Source organism: Lichenostomus cassidix, chromosome 29 (genome assembly GCF_008360975.1).
Source record: "Lichenostomus cassidix isolate B80296 chromosome 29, HeHo_3.0, whole genome shotgun sequence".
Lineage (NCBI taxonomy): Eukaryota > Metazoa > Chordata > Aves > Passeriformes > Meliphagidae > Lichenostomus > Lichenostomus cassidix.
Genome location: NC_139509.1, coordinates 2,052,813 through 2,075,086, shown reverse-complemented (window position 1 = coordinate 2,075,086; position 22,274 = coordinate 2,052,813). Strand labels below are relative to the sequence as shown.

The 22,274-nt window shown below is 50.5% G+C and overlaps 1 protein-coding gene across 5 annotated transcripts in view; it reads right to left on the bottom strand.

The window, feature by feature from the left end:
• The window catches only part of IKZF4 (IKAROS family zinc finger 4), a 50,976-nt gene that overhangs the window by 8,749 nt on the left and 19,953 nt on the right, over positions 1–22,274 (bottom strand). For 4 of the 5 annotated variants that reach the window (XM_085041198.1, XM_085041196.1, XM_085041200.1 and 1 more), the window contains 4 exons: positions 19,848–19,946; positions 11,376–11,618; positions 7,531–7,698; positions 2,613–2,753 (listed from right to left, as the gene is read on the bottom strand). In XM_085041198.1, coding sequence (XP_084897324.1) covers positions 2,613–2,753; positions 7,531–7,698; positions 11,376–11,618; positions 19,848–19,946 — 651 coding nt within the window. The remainder of the gene's footprint in view (positions 1–2,612; positions 2,754–7,530; positions 7,699–11,375; positions 11,619–19,847; positions 19,947–22,274) is intronic. The other variant, XM_085041201.1, reaches the window with a different exon arrangement.

The following is a 22,274-nucleotide window of genomic DNA, read 5'->3' as shown; positions in this document are numbered from 1 at the left end:
TTGTGAGGGGGAGAGACCTAAAACTGGGAATTGTGAGCTGCAGTGGGCGTAAAACCGAGAATTGTGAGGGGGAGTGGGATTAAAAACGGGAGTTGTGAAGTGAAGCAGGCCTAAAACTGGGAATTGTAAGGGGGAGTAGCTCCTGATCCTAGGGATCCCCGTCTGGAATGGCTCTTGATCCCAAAAATCCCAATCTGGAATGTTCCCATTCCCAGAAATCCCAATCTGGAATGGCCCCTGATCCCAAAAATCCTGCTCTGGAATGTCCCTTTCTCCTGAAAATCCTGCTGGGAAATGTCCCTTTCTCTTGGAAATCCCACTCTGGAATGTCCCTGCTCCCAAAATTCCCATTTTAAAATATCACACTCTGGAATGTCCCTGCTCTCCAAAATCCCACTCTGGAATGTCTCTGCTCCTGAATATTTCACTCTGGAATGTCCCACTCTGAAATCCAGCTCTGGAATGTCCCCTGATCCTGAATATCCCACTCTGAAATGTCCCCTGCTCTCCAAAATTCCACTCTGGAATGTCCCCTGCTCCTGAATATTCTGCTCTGGAATGTCCCTGCTCTCCAAAATCCCACTCTGGAATGTCTCTGCTCCTGAATATCTCACTCTGGAATGTCCCTGTTCCCAGAAATCCCAGTGTTTCCAGGGGGACCGCAGTGAGGAGGGCCAGGAATGCCCCGATTTTGGCCTTTTCCCAGGAAAATTCTGCCTCCCTGGAGCTCCTGAGCCACGTTTCCCACACTGGGGAATCCCAGATCGTGGAAAAAGCTCCTGGAATTTCTGGGAACGGGTTTGGGGTCAGGGATTTGGGGTCTGGGAGGTGCCAGGGGGTGGTGGTGTTGGCTCCTGGCAGCTTCCAGCCTGGATTCACACTGGGATCACATTCCCAACACTTCCCACCCTTTTTCCATGGAAAAGGATTACAATCCCCTCATTTCCCACCCTTTTTCCGTGGAAAGGGTTCACAATTCCCTCATTTCCCATCTGTTTTTCCATGGAAAAGGATCACAAGCCACAATTCCCTCACTCCCCACCCTTTTTCCATGGATTTGGGATTACAGTTCCCTCTATTCCCACCCCTTTTTCCACAGAAAAGGATCACAATCCCCTCGTTTCCCACCCTTTTTCCATGGAAAAGAATCGCAATCTCCTCACTCCCCACTCCTTTTTCCATGGAAAAGCATCACAATCCCCAAAGGAAAAAGATCCCAATCCACAATCCCCTTGTTTCCCACCCTTTTCCCATGGAAAAGGATCACAATCTTCTCATTTCCCCACCCTTTTTCCATGGAAAAGGATCACATTCCAACCACTCCCACATTTCTCCACAGAAACCTCCCAAATCCAACCCCCCAGGGTGTTTCCCACATCCTTTTTTCCCATTCCCACCCCATTATCCACCTCCCTTTGCCCTCCCCAGCTCCAGGATGGTTTTAGGGATTCCAGGATGATTTTCCCTGGATATTCTCTGAATTTTCCTGGGGTTTTCCTGGAATTCTCCTAGGATTCTCTCAGATGGACCTGACTGGCCAGGCATCGTGGGAGGTCAAGTGTTTCCCACATCCTTTTCCAATTCCCACCCCATTATCCAGCTCCTCTCACCCTCCCCAGCTCGGGGTAGTTTCAGGGATTTTCCCAGGATTTTCCCAGGGACTTTCCTGGAATTCTCCTGGGGTTTTCCTAGACAGATCTGGCTGTCCAGGAATTACAGAAGGCTGAGGGTTTCCCACCCCACTTTTTCCCATTCTCACCCTATTATCCAGGCTCCCCTCACCCTCCCAGCTCCGGGGTTGCTCCAAGGATTTCCCCAGGATTTTCCTAGGATTTTCCCTGGATATTCCTGGAATTCTCCCAGAATTTTCCTGGAATTCTCCTGGAATTTTCCCAGACAAACCTGGCTGGTCAGGAATTGCAGGAGACTGAATGTTTCCTTTCCCCATTCCCACCCCATTATCCAGCTCCCCTCACTCTCCCCAGCTCCGGGATGGTTTTGAGAATTTCCCCAGGATTTTCCCTGGATATTCCCAGAATTCTCCCAGAATTTTCCTGGAATTCTCCTGACTGTCTGGGAATTGCAGAAGGCTGAGTGTTTCCCTCATCCTTTTCCCATTCCCACCCTGTTATCCAGCTCCTCTCACCCTCCCCAGTTCCAGGGTTGTTTTGAGGATTTCCCCAGGATTTTCCCTGGATATTCCTGGAATTCTCCCAGAATTTTCCTGGGATTCTCCCGGCTGTCTGGGAATTACAGAAGTCTGAGGGTTTCCCACATCCTTTTCCCATTCCCACCCCATTATGCAGCTCCTCTCACCCTCCCAGCTCCGGGGTTGTTTCAGGGATTTTCCCAGAGTTTTCCTGGAATTCTCCCAGAATTTTTCTGGAATTCTCCTGGAACTTTCCCAGACAAACCTGACTGTCTGGGAATTGCAGAAAGCTGAGTGTTTCCCACATCCTTTCCACACAAAGGATGTGTTTCCCACATCCTTTTCCATTCCCACCCCATTATCCAGCTCCCTTTGCCCTCCCAGCTCCGGGATGGTTTTGAGGGATTTCCCCAGGATTTCCCCTGGTTTTTCCCAGATTTTTTTGGGGATTTTCCCCACAGACCTGTCTGTGCCGGCGGCTCGTTGGGCAGGCTCCTGAGGAAGCTGTGGCATCGCTCACGGTGCTCCTCCAGGCTGCTCCTCTGCTTGTAGCTGCGGCCGCAGGAGCTGCACTTGTAGGGTTTGCCCACCGTCGGGGAAGCCACTGGGAATGGGAAAAGAGGGAAAATGGACAGGGAGGTGAGGATGGGAGTGTGGGGGGAATTGGGGAATTGGGGAGAAATTGGGGAAGAATTGGGGAATTGGGGAAAAATGGGGAATTGGGGAAGAATTGGATAATTGGGGAATGGGGAATTGGGGAATTAGGGAATTGGGGATTAGGGGATTGGGGAGAAATTGGGGAATGGGGAAGAATTGGAGATTGAGGATTGGGGAATGGGGGAAGAATTGGGGAATTGGGGAATGGGGAGAAATTGGGGATTAGGGGATTTGGGAATTGGGGAATGGGGGAAAAAATGGGGAATTGGGGATTAGAGAATTGGGGAGAAATTTGGGAATGGGGAGAAATTGGGGAATGGGGGAAGAATTGGAGAATAGGTGAGAAAAAGTAGAAGGAATTGGGGAATGGAGAAGGGAATGAGGAGAAAATGGGAGGAATTGGGGAGGAAAAAGTGGAAGGAATTGGGGAATGGGGGAGAAAAGCAGAGGAATTGGGGAATGGGAGACGAAAGTGGAAGGAATTGGGGAATGGGGGAGGAATTGAGGAATAAAATGGTGGAGGGAATTTGGAATGTAGAAAAAAGTGGAATTGGGAAATGGGGAGAAAAAAGTGGAAATAATTGGGAAATGGGGAGAAAATGGGAGGAAATGGGAAATGGGAGGGATTGGGGAATGGGGGAGAAGAGCAGAAGGAATTTGGGAATGTGGGAGAAAAGGGGAGGAGTTGGGGAATGGGAAGGAAAAAAGGAATTGGGGAATGGGGGAAGAATTGGGGAATAAAAAGTAGAAGGAATTGGGAATAGAGGAAAACATGGAAAGAATTGGGGAATGTGGGAGAAAAAAGTGGAAGGAATTGGGAAATGGGAGAAATTGGGGAATGGGGGAGGAATTGAGGAGTAGAAAGTAGGAATTGGGAATGGAGGAAAAAGTGGAAGGAATTGGGGAATGAGGGAGAAACTCGACAGGAATTTGGAATTGGGGGAGAAGGAGCAGGGAAAGCTCCTGGGGATCTCTGGCTGCAATTCCAGAGCCTGGAGCAGCTCTGGGATCTTCCTATCCCTGGATGGAATTCCCACAGTTTTCCCATCCCTGGATGGAATTCCCAGAGTTTTCCCCATCCAGGGATGAAATTCCCACATTTTCCCCAATTCCTGGATGGAATTCCCACATTTTCCCCATTCCTGGATGCAATTCCCACATTTTTCCCCATCCCTGGGATCAGCAGGCCCACTTTGGAATCCCAGCAATTCCTGACCCCAAACCATTCCAGAAGTTTCCAACCACAGAAAAACCCCCAGAAATTCCAGGTGGGTTTAATTTTCCAGGCTGGGAGGGACGAGGGAAGGAAATCCCCATGGAATTCTGTCTCCCCTCCCTGTCCCTCCCCTCCCGGAGCCCCTTTGATGTTGGATCCTTAATCCCTGACTTTTTTTGGGAAGCATTTCCCGGCAGATCAAAGCCAGGAATGTGCAGCACCCCCTGGGCTCCGGAATTCAGGGAAAAGGAAGGATTTTCTCTCTAATCAACTCCTAAAAAAAACCCCTCCAGGTTTTGTTTGATGGGATTGGGAGGGAATTGTTGCAATTCCTGACCTCCGGAGTGGAGGATTGCAGAGGAATGGAGCACAAAAATGAGGGAAAATCCCGGGATTTGAGCAGTTTGGGATAACCTGAAGGACCCCAAAATCCCTGGAGCAGGAGGGAAATCCACAGAGCCCAAAAATGAGGGAAAATCCCGAGATTTGGGCAGTTTGGGATCCCCTGAAGGACCCCAAAATCCCTGGAGCAGGAGGGAAATCCAGCCTGGAGTGGGATTGGGATCCACAGAGCCCAAAAATGAGGGAAAATCCCAGGATTTGGGCAATTTGGGATAACCTGAAGGGCATGAATGAGGGAAAAACCCCTCTGGAATGTCCTGGATGTGCTGGGAGGGAGAGAAATTCCCAAAAGGAAAAGGAAAATGGGAAAATCCAGCAATGGGGGTTGAACCTGGGAGGGATTTTGGGAAAATTGGGATTGGGGGATGGAAACAATGAGGGATTTTGGGGAAAATTGGGATCAGGAGAGGGAGGAGGAGGAGCTCTGGATGCTCCAGGGGAGGCTGAGATTCCAAGAGGATTTTCAGGAAAAATTCCCTAAGGAAAACACCTGGAATTCATTCCCAAACAGCCCCAGAAAGTCCTGGAAGCTGTTCCAACACCTGGAAAACCCCAAATCCAGGGAAAACAGAGCCAAAAATGAGGGGTTTGGCTCCCAAATCCCAAATCCAGAGGGTGGGAAGGGCAGGAAAGGATTCCAACCCCACCCGGATTCCATCAAATCCTTGGGATTTTTGTCTTTTTTCCAGGAAATCCCTGGAAGGCTCGGGATGGGAGGATCCCAATCCGTGAATTCCTGACTGAATTCCCGGCTTTGGGTGGGAGGTGGAGGGTTGGGAACATTCCAGAGCTGGAAAAAAGGAGGAATTTTCCCCTTTTCCAGCCCCATCCCGGGTTTTGGGGCTGGGCTGGGCTTCATTCCCGACCCCAAATCCCAAATCCTAAATCCCAAATCCCAAAGCCAAGGAGCTGCCAAAGAGGGGGGAGAGGCAGGGATGCAGAATTCCAGCCCAAATCCCAGATTTCAGCCTGGATCCCATCCAGAATCCCAACCCACATCCCCCTGGATTCCAGTCCCCTTTTCCCATGATTTCTCTGGGATTTTTCTCACTCTCCCCCTGTTTCCTGCTTCCCCTTGTGCTCCATCCTTTGGGAATTCTGGGAATTGTCCCCTCCCGGCACAGGAGGTGACAACACCGGAACTGGAGACCTCAGGAAAAGCTTTTTCCATGGGGTTTGGCACAGATTTCTCCCAAATTTTCCATTATTCCCTCCGTTTCCTATTTCCCATCAGGAAAAAAAACTGGGAATTCTCCCCTCCACTCTTTGGGAAAGCTGGGAATTCTCCTCTCCACGCCCAGTGGGATTGTCCTGAATCCCTCAGTGCTCCCTGGGAGCTCCTTCCAACCCCAAACCCGTTCTGGGGCCATTTGGGGTCATTCCAGGTCCATTTGGGGTCATTCCCTTGCTCCCATTCCTATTCCCTTTCCCATTCCCAAATTCCAGCTCCAAATCCCATCTATTCCAGGGCCTTTTGGGGTCATTCTGGAGCCATTCCGGGGCTGTTTGGGGTCATTCTGAGGCTATTCCAACTCTCCCATCCCTGTTCCCATATTCCTGCTCCAAACCTGGTCATTCTGGGGCCATTTGGGGTCATTCTGGGAATGTTTGGGGCCATTTCAGGGTCGTTTTGGACCATTCCTGAACCATTCTGAGGCCATTTCAGGGCCATTCCAAGGCTATTCCTGTTCCCATTCCTGTTCCCATATTCCAGCTCCAAACCCCAGCTATTCCAGGGCCATTTTGGGGCCATTTGGGGTCTTTCTAGGGCTGTTCTGGGACCATTCCAGGGCCGTCTGGGGCCATCCCAGAGCTGTTTCCCCTCTCCCATTCCCATTCCTGTTCCCAATCCCACATTCCTGCTCCAAACCCTGGCCATTCTGGGGCCATTTGGGGTCATCCCAAGGCCATTTGGGGTCATCCCAAGGCCATTTGGGGCCATTTGGGGTCATTCTGGGGCCATTTGGGGTCATTCTGGGGCCGTTTGGGGTCATCCCAAGGCCATTTGGGGTCATTCTGGGGCTGTTCCAATTCTCCTGTTCCCATTCCCACATTCCAGCTCCAAACCCCAGCTATTCCAGGGCCATTTGGGGTCATTCCAGGGCCATTTTGAGGCCATTCTGGGGTGATTCCAAGGCCATTCCCCCTCTCCTGTTCCCATTCCCATATTCCTGCTCCAAACCTTGGCCATTTTAGGACCTTTCCAGGGCTGTTTGGGGTCATTCCAGGGCCGTTTGGGGCCATTCTGGAGCCATTCTGAGGCTGTTTGGGGCCATTTGGGGTCATTCCAAGGCCATGCTCTCTCCCATTTCCATTCCTGTTCCCATTCCAGGGCCATTTGGGGTCATTCTGAGGCTGTTTGGGGTCATTCCAGGGCCTTCTGGGGCCATTCTGAGGCCATTCCAAGGTCATTCTGGGGCCATTCCAAGGCCATTCTGAGGCCATTCCAAGGTCATTCTGGGGCCATTCCAAGGTCATTCTGGGGCCATTCCAAGGCCATTTCGGTACTGTTCCAAGGCTGTCCCCCTTCTCCCATCCCAAGGCCATTTGGGGTCATTCTGGACCTCTTTGGTGCCATTCCAAGGCCATTCCAACTCTCCCATTCCCATTCCCATATTCCTGCTCCAAACCCTGGCCATCCCAGGACCATTCCAGGACTGTTTGGGGCCATTCTGGGGCCATTCTGGGGCCATTTGAGGTCATTCTGGGGCCATTCCAAGGCCATCCCCCCTCTCCCATCCCCATCCCAATTCCCATTCCCATTCTGGGGCCATTTGAGGCCATTCTGAGGCCGTTTCAGGGTCATTCCAAGGCCATCCTCTCTCCCATTCCCATTCCTGTTCCCATTCTAGGACCATTTGGGGCCATTCTGGGGCCATTTTGGGGCCATTCTGGGGCCATTCTGGGGCTATTCTGAGGCCATTTGAGGTCATTCTGGGGCTATTTGGGGCCATTCTGGGGCCATTTTGAGGCCATTTGGGGCCATTCTGAGGCCATTTGAGGCCATTTTGGGGCCATTTGAGGCCATTCCAGACCCATTCCAAGGCCACTCCCCTCTCCCACCCCATTCCCCCATCCCCAAATTCCCAAATTCCCCGGTCCCCACCGGAATGGGTGCGCAGGTGGCCGCTGAGCGCGTCGCGGCGCCGGCAGGCGTAGGAGCAGAAGGGACACTTGAAGGGTTTCTCCCCCGAGTGCAGCTTGATGTGGCGCAGCAGGTTCCCCTTCTGCGTGAAGGAGGCGCCGCACTGCTGGCACTGGAACGGCCTTTCCCCTGGAAAACACGGAAAATTCCCAATGGGAAGTGGTTCCTGGTGCTGCAAACCCTGGTGGGAAGATGTTCCCAGTGCCAGAAATTCCAGATCCCAATGTTTTCTGAGCTGGCAGCCCCTGATCCCAAAATTTGCTGGGGGTTGGATGGGTTGGGTGACCCCAGTGGTGAGGATTTCATGGCTCTGGGATGGGATTGATGGGATGGGATGGGAATGATGGGAATGATGGGATTTATTGGAATGATGGGATTTATGGGATTGATGGGATGGGAAAAAGACAGGGACTGTGGGATGGGTTGGTGCAGTGAAGGACATCCTACACTGCTGGCACTGGAACGGCCTTTCCCCTGGAAAACATGGAATTCCCAAAGGGAAGTGGTTCCTGATGTGGGAAATTCCAGATCCCAATGTTTTCTGAGCTGGCAGCCCCTGATCCCAAAATTTGCTGTGGGTTGGATGGGTTGGGTGACCCCAGTGGTGAGGATTTCATGGCTGCAGGATGGGATTGATGGGATGGGAATGATGGGATTGATGGGATGGGAATGATGGACATTATGGGAATGATGGGATTAGTGGAAATTATGGGAATGATGGAAAAGGACAGGGACTGTGGGATGGGTTGGTGCAGTGAAGGAGATCCCACACTGCTGGCACTGGAACAGCCTTTGTCTTGGAAAACATGGAAAATTCCCAATGGGAAGTGGTTCCTGATGCTGCAAACCCTGGTGGGAGAAAGTTCCCAGTGCCAGAAATTCCAGATCCCAATGTTTCCTGAGCTGGCAGCCCCTGATCCCAAAATTTGCCATGTGGAAGGTTTAGGTGTGAACCCAGTGGTGAGGATTTCATGGCTCTGGGATGGGATTGATGGGATTTATGGAATGATGAGATTTATGGGATGGGAATGATGGGATTAATGGGAATGATGGAAATCATGGGAATGATGGGATGGGAATGATGGGAATGATAGGATTGATGGGATGGAATGGAATTGATGGGATTAATGGGAATGATGGGATGGGAATGATGTGATTGATGGGATGGGAATAGGACAGGGACTGTGGGATGGGTTGGTGCAGTGAAGGACACCCCGCACTGCTGGCACTGGAACAGCCTTTCCCCTGGAAAACACGGAACATTCCCAATGGGAAGTGGTTCCTGATGCTGCAAACCCTGGTGGGAGAAAGTTCCCAGTGCCAGAAATTCCAGATCCCGATGTTTCCTGAGCTGGCAGCCCCTGATCCCAAAATTTGCTGTGGGTTGGATGGGTTGGGTGACCCCAGTGGTGAGGATTTCATGGCTCTGGGATGGGATTGATGGGATGGGATGGGATGGGAATGATGGGAACGATGGGAATGATGGGAATGATGGGATTTATGGGAATGATGGGATTTATGGGAATGATGGCAATTATGGGAATGATGGGAAAAGGACAGGGACTGTGGGATGGGTTGGTGAAGGACACCCCACACTGCTGGCACTGGAATGGCCTTTCCCCTGGAAAACATGGAATTCCCACTGGGAAGTGGTTCTCAGTGTGTGGAATTCCAGATCCCAACATTTCCTGAGCCAGCAACCCCTGATCCCAAAGTTTGCCATGTGGAAGGTTTAGGTGTGACCCCAGTGCTGAGAATTTCCTGGCTGCAGGATGGGATGGATGGGATGGGAATGATGGACATTATGGGAATGATGGGATTAATGGAAATTATGGGAATGACGGGAAAAGGACAGGGACTGTGGGATGGGTTGGTGAAGGACACCCCACACTGCTGGCACTGGAACAGCCTTTCCCCTGGAAAACACAGAAAATTCCCACTGGGAAGTGGTTCCTGATGCTGCAAACCCTGGTGGGAGGAAGTTCCCAGTGCCAGAAATTCCAGATCCCAAAATTTGCCATGTGGAGGGATTGGGTGACCCCAGTGCTGAGGATTTCATGGCTCTGGGATGGGGTTGATGGGATTTATGGAATGATGGGATTTATGGGATTTATGGGATGGGAATGGTGGGATTGATGGGAATGATGGAAATGATGGGAATGATGGGATTTATGGGATTGATGGGATGGGAAAAGGACAGGGACTGTGGGATGGGTTGGTGCAGTGAAGGAGATCCCACACTGCTGGCACTGGAAAGGCCTTTCCCCTGGAAAACATGGAAAATTCCCTATGGGAAGTGGTTCCTGGTGCCTGGAATTCCCAATAGGAAGTGGTTCCTGATGTGGGAAATTCCAGATCCCAATGTTTCCTGAGCCGGCAGCCCCTGATCCCAAAATTTGCTGTGGGTTGGATGGGTTGGGTGACCCCAGTGGTGAGGATTTCATGGCTGCAGGATGGGATTGATGGGATGGGAATGATGGACATTATGGGAATGATGGGATTAGTGGAAATTATGGGAATGATGGAAAAGGACAGGGACTGTGGGATGGGTTGGTGCAGTGAAGGAGATCCCACACTGCTGGCACTGGAACAGCCTTTCCCCTGGAAAACATGGAACATTCCCAATGGGAAGTGGTTCCTGATGCTGCAAACCCTGGTGGGAGAAACTTCCCAGTGCCAGAAATTCCAGATCCCAATGTTTCCTGAGCTGGCAGCCCCTGATCCCAAAATTTGCCATGTGGAAGGTTTAGGTGTGAACCCAGTGGTGAGGATTTCATGGCTCTGGGATGGGATTGATGGGATGATTTATGGAATGATGAGATTTATGGGATGGGAATGATGGGATTAATGGGAATGATGGAAATCATGGGAATGATGGGATGGGAATGATGGGAATGATAGGATTGATGGGATGGAATGGAATTGATGGGATTAATGGGAATGATGGGATGGGAATGATGTGATTGATGGGATGGGAAAAGGACAGGGACTGTGGGATGGGTTGGTGCAGTGAAGGAGATCCCACACTGCTGGCACTGGAACAGCCTTTCCCCTGGAAAACACGGAACATTCCCACTAGGAAGTGGTTCCTGATGCTGCAAACCCTGGTGGGAGGAAGTTCCCAGTGCCAGAAATTCCAGATCCCAAAATTTGCCATGTGGAAGGTTTGGTTGTGGCCCCAATGCTGGGGATTTCATGGCTTTGGGATAGGATTGATGGGATGGGAATGATGGGAAGGATGGGATTAATGGGAATGATGGGATGGGAATGATGGGATTGATGGGATTGATGGGATTTATGGGATGGGATTGATGGGGTTTATGGGATGGGATTGATGGGGTTTATGGGATGGGATGGCAATAAATTCCTCCCTGGGAGGCTGGAATGGAATTCCCAAAGTTTTCCCCATCCCTGGATGGAATTCCCAGAGAATTCCCCATTCCAAGAAAGAATTCCCAGAGTTTTCCCCATCCATGGATAGAATTCCCAGAGAATTCCCCATCCCTAGAACTCCCAGAGTTTTCCCCATCCCTGGGATAGAATTCCCAGAGTTTTCCCCATCCCTGGGATAAGATTCCCAGAGGATTCCCCATCCCTGAGTGGAATTCCCAGAGGATTCTCCATCCCTGGGATAGAATTCCCAAAGGATTCCCTGCAAGTCCCCCAGGCCAGGCTGCACGAAGCTCTGATCCCCCCGGGATAAAAAAACCGCGGAAAAGCCAAACCCTCCCCAGAACTCCCCAGAACTCCCCAGAACTCCCCAATCCCAGAAATTCCCATTTTTCCCGTTTTTCCCGGGATCTCACCGGTGTGGCTGCGCTTGTGCACCATGAGCACGTTGGGCCCGATGCACACCATGCCGCAGATGTCACACTTGAGCTTCCCGTTGGGAAGGCGAATCCCTCCCGGCGAGTGAGGCTCGGGAAACGGCTCCGGCTCGGGGAACGGCTCCGGCAGGGAATCCTCGCCCAGAGCCTCCTTGTCCTCCTGGGAAAGGATCCTGCCCGAGGATTCCTCATCGCTGGACATCTCCACCTTGATGGAGTTGGCTGCGGGAAAGGGAGAAAACATGGGATGAGGAGAGGGAATGGGGAAAATGGGATTAGGAGTGGGAAAATGGGATGAGGAGAGGGAATTGGAAAATGGGATTAGGAGTGGGAAAATGGGAGGAAGAGAGGGAATGAGAAAATCCTGCCCGAGGATTCCTCATCGCTGGACATCTCCACCTTGATGGAATTGCTGCGGGAAAGGGAGAAAAAATGGGATGAGGAGAGGGAAGGGGGAAAATGGGATTAGGAGTGGGGAGAGGAAAATGGAATGAGGAATGGAGGAAAATGGAATGAGGAGAGAGAATGGGGGAAAAAATGGGATTAGGAGTGGGAAAATGGGATGAGGAGAGGGAATTGGAAAATGAGATGAGGAATGGGGTAATGGGATGAGGAATGGGGAATTGGGATGAGGAATGGGGTAATGGGATGAGGAGAGTGAATGAGAAAATCCTGCCCAAGGATTCCTCATCACTGGACATCTCCACCTTGATGGAGTTGGCTGAGGGAAAGGGAGAATAAAAAAGGGATGAGGAGTGGGAATGGGAAATATGGGATTAGGAGTGGGAAAATGGGATGAGGAGAGGGAATGGGGAATTGGGATTAGGGAAAGGGAAAACAGGAGGAGTGGGAATGGGGAAAATGGGATGAGGTGTGGGAGTGGGGGAAATGGAATGAGGAGAGAGAATGGGGGAAAAAATGGGATCACGAGTGGGGAGAGAAAAATGGGATGAGGAATAGAGGAAAATGGGATGAGGAGTGGGGAGAGGAAAACGGGAGGAGGAGAGGGAATGGGGGAAAAAATGGGATTAGGAGTGGGAAAATGGGATGAGAAGGAAGAGAAAAATGGGATGAGGAGAGGGAATGGGAAATGGGATGAGGGAAGGGGAAAAATGGGATGAGGAGAGGGAATGGAAAAATGGGAGGAAGAGAGGGAATGAGAAAATCCTGCCCAAGGATTCCTCATCGCTGGACATCTCCACCTTGATGGAGTTCACTGCGGGAATGGGAGAAAAACATGGGATGAGGATAGGGAAGGGGGAAAATGGGATTAGGAGTGGGAAAACAGGAGGAGAAGTGGGAATGGGGAAAATGGGATGAGGTGTGGGAGTGGGGAAAATGGGATTAGGAGTCAGAATGGGGGGAAAAAATGGGATTAGGAATGGGAATGGGGAAATGGAATGAGGAGAGAGAATGGGGGAAAAAATGGGATTACGAGAGGGGAGATAAAAATGGGATGAGGAATAGAGGAAAATGGGATGAGGAGTGGGGAGAGGAAAACGGGAGGAGGAGAGGGAATGGGGGAAAAAATGGGATTAGGAGTGGGAAAATGGGATGAGAAGGAAGAGAAAAATGGGATGAGGGAAAGGGAAAAATGGGATGAGGTGTGTGAATGGGGAAAATGGGATTAGGAGTGGGAATGGGGGAAAAAAATGGGATCAGGAGTGGGAAAATGGGATGAGGAGAGGGAATGAGAAAATCCTGCCTGAGGATTCCTCATCACTGGACATCTCCAGGAATTCCTATCCTGATGGAATTTGCTGTGGGAACGGGAAAAACAGGATGAATGGGGGGAAAATGAGAAAATGGAATGGGGGAAAAATAGGGTGAGGGAATAAAGGAAAATGGGATGAGGAGTGGGAATGGGAAATGGGATGAGGAGAGGGAATGGGGGAAAAACAGGATGAGGAATGGGGAGGGGAAAAGAGGGATGAGGAAAGGGAATTGGAAAAAAATCAGGATGAGGAGTGGGAATGGGGAAAATGGGAGGAGGAGAGATAAGGGGAAAAAATGGGATGAGGAGAGGGAACTGGAAATGGGTTGAGAGGGAATGAGAAATGGGATGAGAGAGAAGGAAAAATGGGAGGAGGAGAGGGAATGGGGAAAAAAATGGGATGAGGGATGGGAAGGGAAATGGGATGAGGAGAGGGAATGGGAAAAGAGGGATGAGGAATGGGAAAAATGGAATGAGGAGAGGAAAGAAAAAATTGGGATGAAGAATGGAAATGGGGGAAATAAAGGGATGAGGAGAGGGAATGGGGGAAAAAAACAGGATGAGGGAATGGGGAAAATGGGATGAGGAAGGGAGGGAATAGGAAAAAAATGGGATGAGTGGGAAAGGGAAAATGGGATGATGAGAGGGAATGGGGGATTGGGGGATTCCTGGGAATTGGGGCTGGAAGGGAATTCCAGGATGTTTTCAGGGATTTATTCCTGGGGATTGGGTGGGAATTGGGGCTGGAAGGGATTCTGAGGTGTTCAGGGATTTATTCCCATGATTCAGGTGGGAATTGATCCCAAAAAAACCTCACTGAGTTTTATCTAGGGATTTATTCCCATAGTTTGGGTGGGAATTGGGGCTGGAAAGAAATTCCAGGATGTTTTCAGGGATTTATTCCTGTGGATTGGGTGGGAATTGGTCCCAAAAAAAACCTCACTGATTCTTATTCAGAGATTTATTCCCATGGTTCGAGTAGGAATTGTTCCTAAAAGGAATTCCAGGCTATTCAGGGATTTATTCCCATGGATTGGGTGGGAATTGTTCCTAAAAGGAATCCTGGGATGTTCATGGATTTATTCCCAGGAATTATTCCTAAAACAATTCTGGGATTCTCAAGTATTTATTCCCAGGAATTGTTCCTAAAAGGAATCCTGGGGTTCTCAGGGATTTATTCCCAATAATTGTTCCTGAAAGGAATCTTGGGGTTTTCATGGATTTATTCCCAGGAATTGCTCCTAAAAGGAATTCTGGGGTTTTCAGGGATTTATTCCCAATAATTGTTCCCAAAAGGAATTCTGGGGTTTTCAGGGATTTATTCCCAATAACTGTTCCCAAAAGGAATCCTGGAGTTCTCAGGGATTTATTCCCAGGAATTGCTCCTAAAAGGAATCCTGGGGTTCTCAGGGATTTATTCCCATGGAAAAGGTGGGAATTTCTCCCCGAAACGTTTCTCCAGGGGTTCATTCCCAATCCATCCACTCCAGGCCAGATCCAGAGGAAAACCATCCAATTCCCTGCACTCCAGAGGAAGCAAAGCCGCGGAATCTTGGACAGGAGCAGCAAGAATTCCCGGCAGGAATTGGCAGGAAGAGCAGAGCCCTGGGGGGAGGCAGGAAATCTGCAGCTCCGCCGATTCCAGCGCTGATTTCCCTCTGGGATCCAGCTGGGAAAAGGGGTTGGAATTTCAGGAGCTCTTCCCTCATCCCAGAGACATGAAAAACCTGGAAAACCGCTGGAAAACGGCTGGAAAATCCTGAAAAAAGGCTGGGAAAAGGCTGGAAAATCCTGGAAAAATGCTGGGAAAAGGCTGGAAAATGCTGGAAAAATGCTGGGAAAAGGCTGGAAAATGGGCTGAAAAATCCCCGGGAGGCTCTGGATGGCAGCTGGAAGTGCAGGAGGGAGGGAGAATCCGGAATTCCCTCCCTTTCCCAGCTTTCAGGATGGGATGGGATGTGCCAGCCTGACCTACATTCCCGCAGCTCCGCTGAGCTCTGGAATGCTGCAAATCCAACTGTTCCCCGCGGGGAAAAGGAGGGAGGGAGGGAGGAGAAAATTCCCCGGGAAAAAATAAAAAAAAACTCAGCGGGGTGGAAAAATTTGGGGTTGAAAAACTGCAAAAAAAAAAAAAAAAAACTTCCTGGGAAAGTTTTTGTCCTCATTCCTGAGGAATTTTTCCCTCCCGATTCCACTCTGATTGTCCCAGGGATTGTCCCACCTCGTCCCCTCCCTGTTCCTGAGGGAAAAACCTTCGGGAAAAACCCCCAGGAAAAACCTCTGGGAAAAACCCTCAGGAAAACCCCTAGGGAAAAAGCTGGGAATTTGGGATGGAAAGGATCCCATGGGAAAGTTTTTTTCCCATTTTTTCCCATTTTTTCCAATTTTTTCCCCATTTTTTCCCATTTTTCACTGAGGGAAAATTCCCTGGGAAGCTCCCGGGATGGCACCTGCTCCTGTAGCGCTGCTCCCGCGGGAAAAGCAGATCCAGGGAGGAATTCCAGGGATCCAGGAGGGAATTCCAGGGATCCAGGAGGGAATTCCAGGGATCCAGGGAGGAATTTCGGGGATCCAGGGAGGAATTTCGGGGATCCAGGGAGGAATTCAGAGGATCCAGGGAGGAATTTCGGGGATCCAGGGAGGAATTCAGAGGATCCAGGGAGGAATTTCGGGGATCCAGGGAGGAATTCCGAGGATCAGCTCCTTCCCTCCCCAGCAGGAGGTTCTTCCCAATCCCTCAGGAAGGCCAGGAGGGATCCGAGAATTCCCAGCTCTTCCCAAATCCCAGCTCTTCCCAAATCCCAGCTCTTCCCAAATCCCAGCTCTCAGCTCCCACAAACCCCGGGAAGGTTCCCAGGCGTGTGGAGCCAATCCCGGGTTTTTAATTCCTTCCAAAAGCTCGGGAAGGGCTGGAAAAGCCGCGGGATGGGAGGAGGGGAAGTGACCCTTCCTTCCCGGAGGTCGCTCACCGGGAATGCCGCGGGAATGTCGGGAATGTGTCCTTTGGGGATTTCTCCCTGGAGCGGGAGGGGCTGGGGAGGGATTGCTGTCCGAGGGACTGGGGAGGGAATCAGGAATTCGGGAGAGAATTTGGGGTTTTGGGAAGGGATTGTTTTCCAGAGGAATTCGGGGATTCAGGGATTCGGGAAGGGATTGTTTCCAAAGGGAATCAGGAAGGGAATCAGGAATTCAGGAAGGGATTTGGGGGTTCGGGAAGGGATTGTTTCCAAAAGAATTCGGGAAGGCACTGTTTTCCAAAGGGAATCGGGAAGGGAATCAGGAATTCAAGAAGGAATTTGTGGGTTCAGGAAGGGATTGTTTTCCAAAGGAATTGCTGTCCGAGGGATTCGGGGAGAGAATCAGGAATTCAGGAAGGGATTGTTTCCAAGGGATTCAGGGAGGGAATCAGGAATTCGGGAGAGAATTTGGGGTTTTGGGAAGGGATTGTTTCCAAAGGAATTCGGGAAGGGACTGTTTTCCAAAGGGATTGTTTTCCAAAGGGAATCAGGAAGGGAATCAGGAATTCAGGAAGGGATCTGGGGGTTCAGGAAGGGATTGCTTTCCAAAGGAAATTGGGAAGGGACTCTTTTCCAAAGGGATTGTTTCCAAAGGGAATCGGGAAGGGAATCAGGAATTCGGGAAGGAATCTGGGGTTTTGGGAAGGGATTGTTTTCCAAAGGAACTTGGGAAGGGATTGTTTTCCAAAGGGAATTGGGAAGGGAATCAGGAATTCAAGAAGGAATTTGGGGGTTCAGGAAGGGATTGTTTTCCAAGGGAGTCAGGAAGGGATTTGGGGAGAGATTCAGGAAGGGAATCAGGGAAGACATTCAGGGATTCAGAAATTCAAGGATTCAGGGATTTGGGAAGAGTAATCCAGGAGGGATTTGGGGAAAGGAATGGGGAAAAAGAATCAGGGAATGGAATTGTGAAGGAATTCAGGGATTCAGGGAGGGAACTGGGGAAAGGAATCAGGGAAGGGAATGCTTTTGAAAGGAATTTGGGAAGGGATTGCTTCCAAAGGAATTCAGGGAGGGAATCGGGGAAGGATTTGGGAAAGGGATTTGGGGAATTAGGGATTCCTGAAGGAATTGTTTCCAAAGGGATTCGGGGAAGGGAATTGGGAAGAGATTCAGGGAAAGGGATTTAGGGATTCAGGAATTTGGGAGGAGATTGCATTCCAAAGGGATTTGGGGAAGGGAATCCAGGAGGGAATTCAGAGAAAGGGAAAGGGATTGCTTTCCAAAGGATTCGGGAAGGGAATCAGAAATTCGGGAAGGGAATCAGAAATTTGGGAAGGGAATCAGAAATTCGGGAAGGGAATCCAGGAGGGATTCAGGGAAAGGAAATCAGGGAAGGGAATCGTGAAGGGATTGTTTCCAAAGGAATCTGGGGAAAGGGAATTGGGAAGAGATTCAGGGAAAGGGATTTGGGAAAGGGATTTGGGGAAGGATTTGGGGAATGGGATTTGGGGAAGAGAAGCAGGGAAGGGATTCAGTGAAAGGAATTGAGGAAGGGATTCAGGGATTCAAAGATTTGGGGATTCAAGGATTCAGGGATTCAAAAATTTGGGGATTCAAGGATTCAAAAATTTGGGGATTCAAGGATTCAGGGATTCATCCACCACAGCTTTTCCTGCTGCCTGAAAACCCCTGGAATTCTGCCCTGAGCTCCTCCCAGGCAATTCCCGCAGCATTCCCGGCGGGAGAAACTCCTCTGCCTCTCCCGGGATCAGTCTGAGTCTGAGCTCAGATTTTATTGGGAATTCTTCTCCCTCCCTGCATTCCCTCAGGGAATGGTTTTGGGTTTTTTGTTTTTCCCAGAGTTTCTCCTCCCTCTGGAATCCGGGGAGGTTCTGGAATTCAGGGGACGAGCTGGGAATTCGGGAATTTGGGAAGGAATTTGGGAATTCAGGAAGGAATTTGGGAATTCGGGAATTCAGGAATTCAGGAAGGAATTGGGAGCCACCCCCGGGAAAGGTGGGATTGTCCCACATTCCAGAGGGATTGTGCCACATCCTGTCGGAATTTCCCACATCCCAGCAGATTCCAGCAGTGGGAAAGGCTGCCCCACCCTCTGGAATGCCGAAATTCCAGAGCTTCCAGGTGTTTTCCCGGGACAAATATGGGATAAATCATGAGGAAGCAGAGCGAATTCCCGGCGAATTCCAAAGGGTTTTCCCACATCCTGTGGGATTCCCGAAGAGGGAGAAGCTGGGAATGGCAAAATTCCACCTTCCCGAGGAGCTTCCAGGTGTTTTCCAGGACAAAATGTGGGATAAATGATGAGGAATTTCAGGGAATTCTGAGGGTTTTCCCACATCCCGTTGGAATTTCCCACATCCCAGCAGATTCCAGGAGTGGGAAAGGCTGCCCCACCCTCTGGAATGTCGAAATTCCAGAGCTTCCAGGTGTTTTCCAGGACAAATATGGGATAAATCATGAGGGAATTCTGAGTGAATTCCGAGGGTTTTCCCACATCCCGTCGGGATTTCCCACATTCCATCAGGAAAGGCTCCCTCACCCTCTGGAATGCTGACATTCCAGGGATTCCAGCTGCTTCCCAGCACAAAAATGAGATCAATAGTGAGGGATCAGAGCGAATTCCCAGGGTTTTTGATCCCAAAATCGCGGAGTTTGGGTTTTTTTTTGGATCCCAAACCTCAAATTCCTGGGAATTCTTTTTCCCAGGAAAAAGGGAACAACAGAGCAGCAGCTGGGAGTGGGAGAGAGGGAATTTTCCAGCAGGGTTGAAGACTGAGAAACCCTGGGATGGAGGAGAACTCATCCCAGAGAAATCCCAGAGAAATCCCAAAGGAATTCCAAAGAAATTCCAAAGAAATCCCAAAGAATCCCAAAGAAATCCCAAAGAAATTCAGGGATCCCTGGAGCACCAGAGATGGAATTCCAAGGCTCCGGGAAAGATTTGGGATCTTCAAGCCTCAGATGGGATTTTCCACCCTTCAGTGTTGGGATTTCTGGAACCAAAGTGGGAAATTCCCAGTTTGGGATCAGAGGCTGGGATTGGGATCACGGATTGGGGATTGGGATCAGGGATTGGGGATAGGAAACGTGGATTGGGATTGGGGATTGGGATCAGAGCTGAATTCAGGGATTAGGATCGGGATCGGGATCAGGATCAGTGTTGGGATCAGAGCTGGGATCAGGAATTGGGATCAGAGTTGGGATCAATGTTGGGATCAGAGTTGGGATCAGGATCAGGATCAGGAATTGGGATCAGTGTCAGGATCAGGATCAGTGTTAGGATCAGGATCAAGAATTGGGATCAGGATCAGAGATCAGGATCAGGATTGGGATCAGGAATTGGGATCAGAGTTGGGATCAGGGATCAGGATCAGGACTGGGATCAGTTTTGGGATCAGGATCAGGATTGTGATCAGGATCAGTTTTGGGATCAGTTTTGGGATCAGGACTGGGATCAGGACTGGGATCAGAGCCCCAGCAGCCACTCCACCCTAATCCCAACCCCAGCTTTCCCCTTTCCTCCTCTTCCCAGCCCCTCCCAGAGCAGGGAAATTGGAAATTGGGAATTTTGGGAATATTTGGGAGCACTCACCGCTGAGGGAGCGGCTGGGGGAGCGCGGGGAGGAGGCCTGGAGCAGGGAAATTGGGAATTTGGGGAATTTTGGGAACACTCACCGCTGAGGGAGCGGCTGGGGGAGCGCGGGGAGGAGCCTGGAGCAGGGAAATTGTGAATTTGGGGAATTTTGGGACACTCACCGCTGAGGGAGCGGCTGGGGGAGCGCGGGGAGGAGGCGGCGCTGGGCGGGCTGCGAGCTGCTGCTGCCACGATGGCTGAGCTGAACTCCTGCTGGCTGCCTGCGGGACGGGAGAGCTGTCAGACTGGGAACTGGGGGTTTGATCCTACTGCCAACCCCTGATCCGGGCTTGGGAAGGGCTGGGGACAGGGATTTGATCCCATTGCCAACCCCATTCCCAATCCCATTGCCAACCCCTAATCTGGAGTTGGGAAGGGCTGGGGGCAGGGATTTGTTCCCAGGAGGAAATTCCCAATCCGGATTTGGGAAGGGCTGGGGGTAGGAATTCCCCCATTCCCAACCCCAAACCCCTAACCTGGCAGCAAAGAATTCCCAGGGATGGATTCACCCCATGGGTCATCCCTATGGATAACCCTATAGATCACCCCATGGATAACCCTATGGATAACCCCATGGTTCAATCCACAGATAACCCCATAGATCCACCCCATGGATAACCCCATAGATCACCCAATTGATCACTTCATGGATCAATCCCATGGATCACCCCACGGATAACCCTATTGATAACACCACAGATAATCCTCCCCAAGGATAACTCCATGGATCAATCCCATAGATAACCCCATGGATAACCCCATAGATCACCCCATAGATCACCCCATGGATCACCCCACAGATCACCCATGGACAACCCCACTGATCATCCCATAGATAACCCCATAGATAACCCCATAGATCACCCATAGATAACCCCACTGATCATCCCATAGATAACCCCATAGATAATCCCATAGATCACCCATGGATAACCCCACTGATCATCCCATAGATAACCCCATAGATAATCCCATAGATCACCCATGGATAACCCCACTGATCATCCCATAGATAACCCCATAGATAATCCCATAGATCACCCATGGATAACCCCATAGATCACCCTATGGATCACCCTACAGATCAATCCACATATCTACCCCATAGATAACCCTATGGATCACCCATAGATTCACCCCATAGATAACCCTATAGATCACCCCATGGATCAATCCACAGATCTAGCCCATGGATCACCCCATAGATAACCCCATTGATAATCCCATGGATCACCCCATGGATAACCCTATGGATCACACCATTGATCACCCCACTGATAATCCTATGGATCAATCCCATAGATCACCCCATAGATCACCCCATAGATAACCCCAGTGCTCACCCCACTGATAATCCTATGGATGAATCCCATGGATTACCCCACAGATTCACCCCATAGATAACCCCCATAGATAATCCCATGGATCACCCCACTGATAATCCTATGGATCAATCCCATAGATCACCCCATAGATCACACCACAGATAACCCCATGGATAACCCCAGTGCTCACCCCACTGATCACTCCACTGATAACCCTATCAATCCCATAGATAACCCCATAGATAACCCCACTGCTCACCCCATAGATAACCCCACTGCTCACCCCATAGATAACCCCATAGATAACCCTATGGATCAATCCCATAGATCACCCCATAGATCACCCCATAGATCACCCCACTGCTCACCCCACAGACCAATTTCCCCTCCTGCCCTTTCCCAGGACCCACAATTCCTTCCCGACAATTCCCAACCATCCCAGGCTCGCCAATCCCCGCCCAGCCCATCCCCTAAAACAGCTGCCTGCAGATTTTTTTTTATTCCATTTTTCCCCTTTTTTTCCCATCCCAGCGATCCCAAAATCCCCCCTCCCTCCTCCCCCCTTCGCCATGGGAACGGCGGAATTTCGGGATGGAAAACTTCCCCGGGAGCAGCTGGGAATGCGATTTCTAAACTCCAAAAAAAAAAAACCCAAAAAAACCCAGCAGCTGGAAAAGTCTCGGCATTCCCCGGGGCTGGGATTGGCCGGGAATGACTCCCGGGAAGTGGCTCAGCCTTTCCCAAACATCCCAAACCTCCCGGGGGGGAGAAAAATTCCTCCCTTCCCGGGAAGAGGGTGGGAAAGGCTGGGAAGAGCTGCTGCTGCTGCTTCCCAGGCTCTGGAATGCTGAGCCCGGAGGCTCCCGGGGAAATCGGCTCTGCCTGGATGTTCTGGGCAAATTGTGGGGGAAAATCTCCTTCCAAAGGGGTCGGGCTTGTCCCTCTGGCAAAGGGAGTTCCAGAATTCTGAAATTCCCCTCCAGGATCCCTAAATTCCCTTCCAGAATTCCTAAATTCCCCCTCAGGATCCCTAAATTCCCCTCCAGGATCTCTAAATTCCCCTCCAGGATCCCTAAATTCCCTTCCAGAATTCTGAAATTCCCCTCAGGATCCCTAAATTCCCCTCCAGGATCCCTAAATTCCCCTCCAGGATCCCTAAATTCCCCTCCAGGACCTCTAAGTATCCCTCCAGGATCCCTAAATTCCCTTCCAGAATTCCTAAAT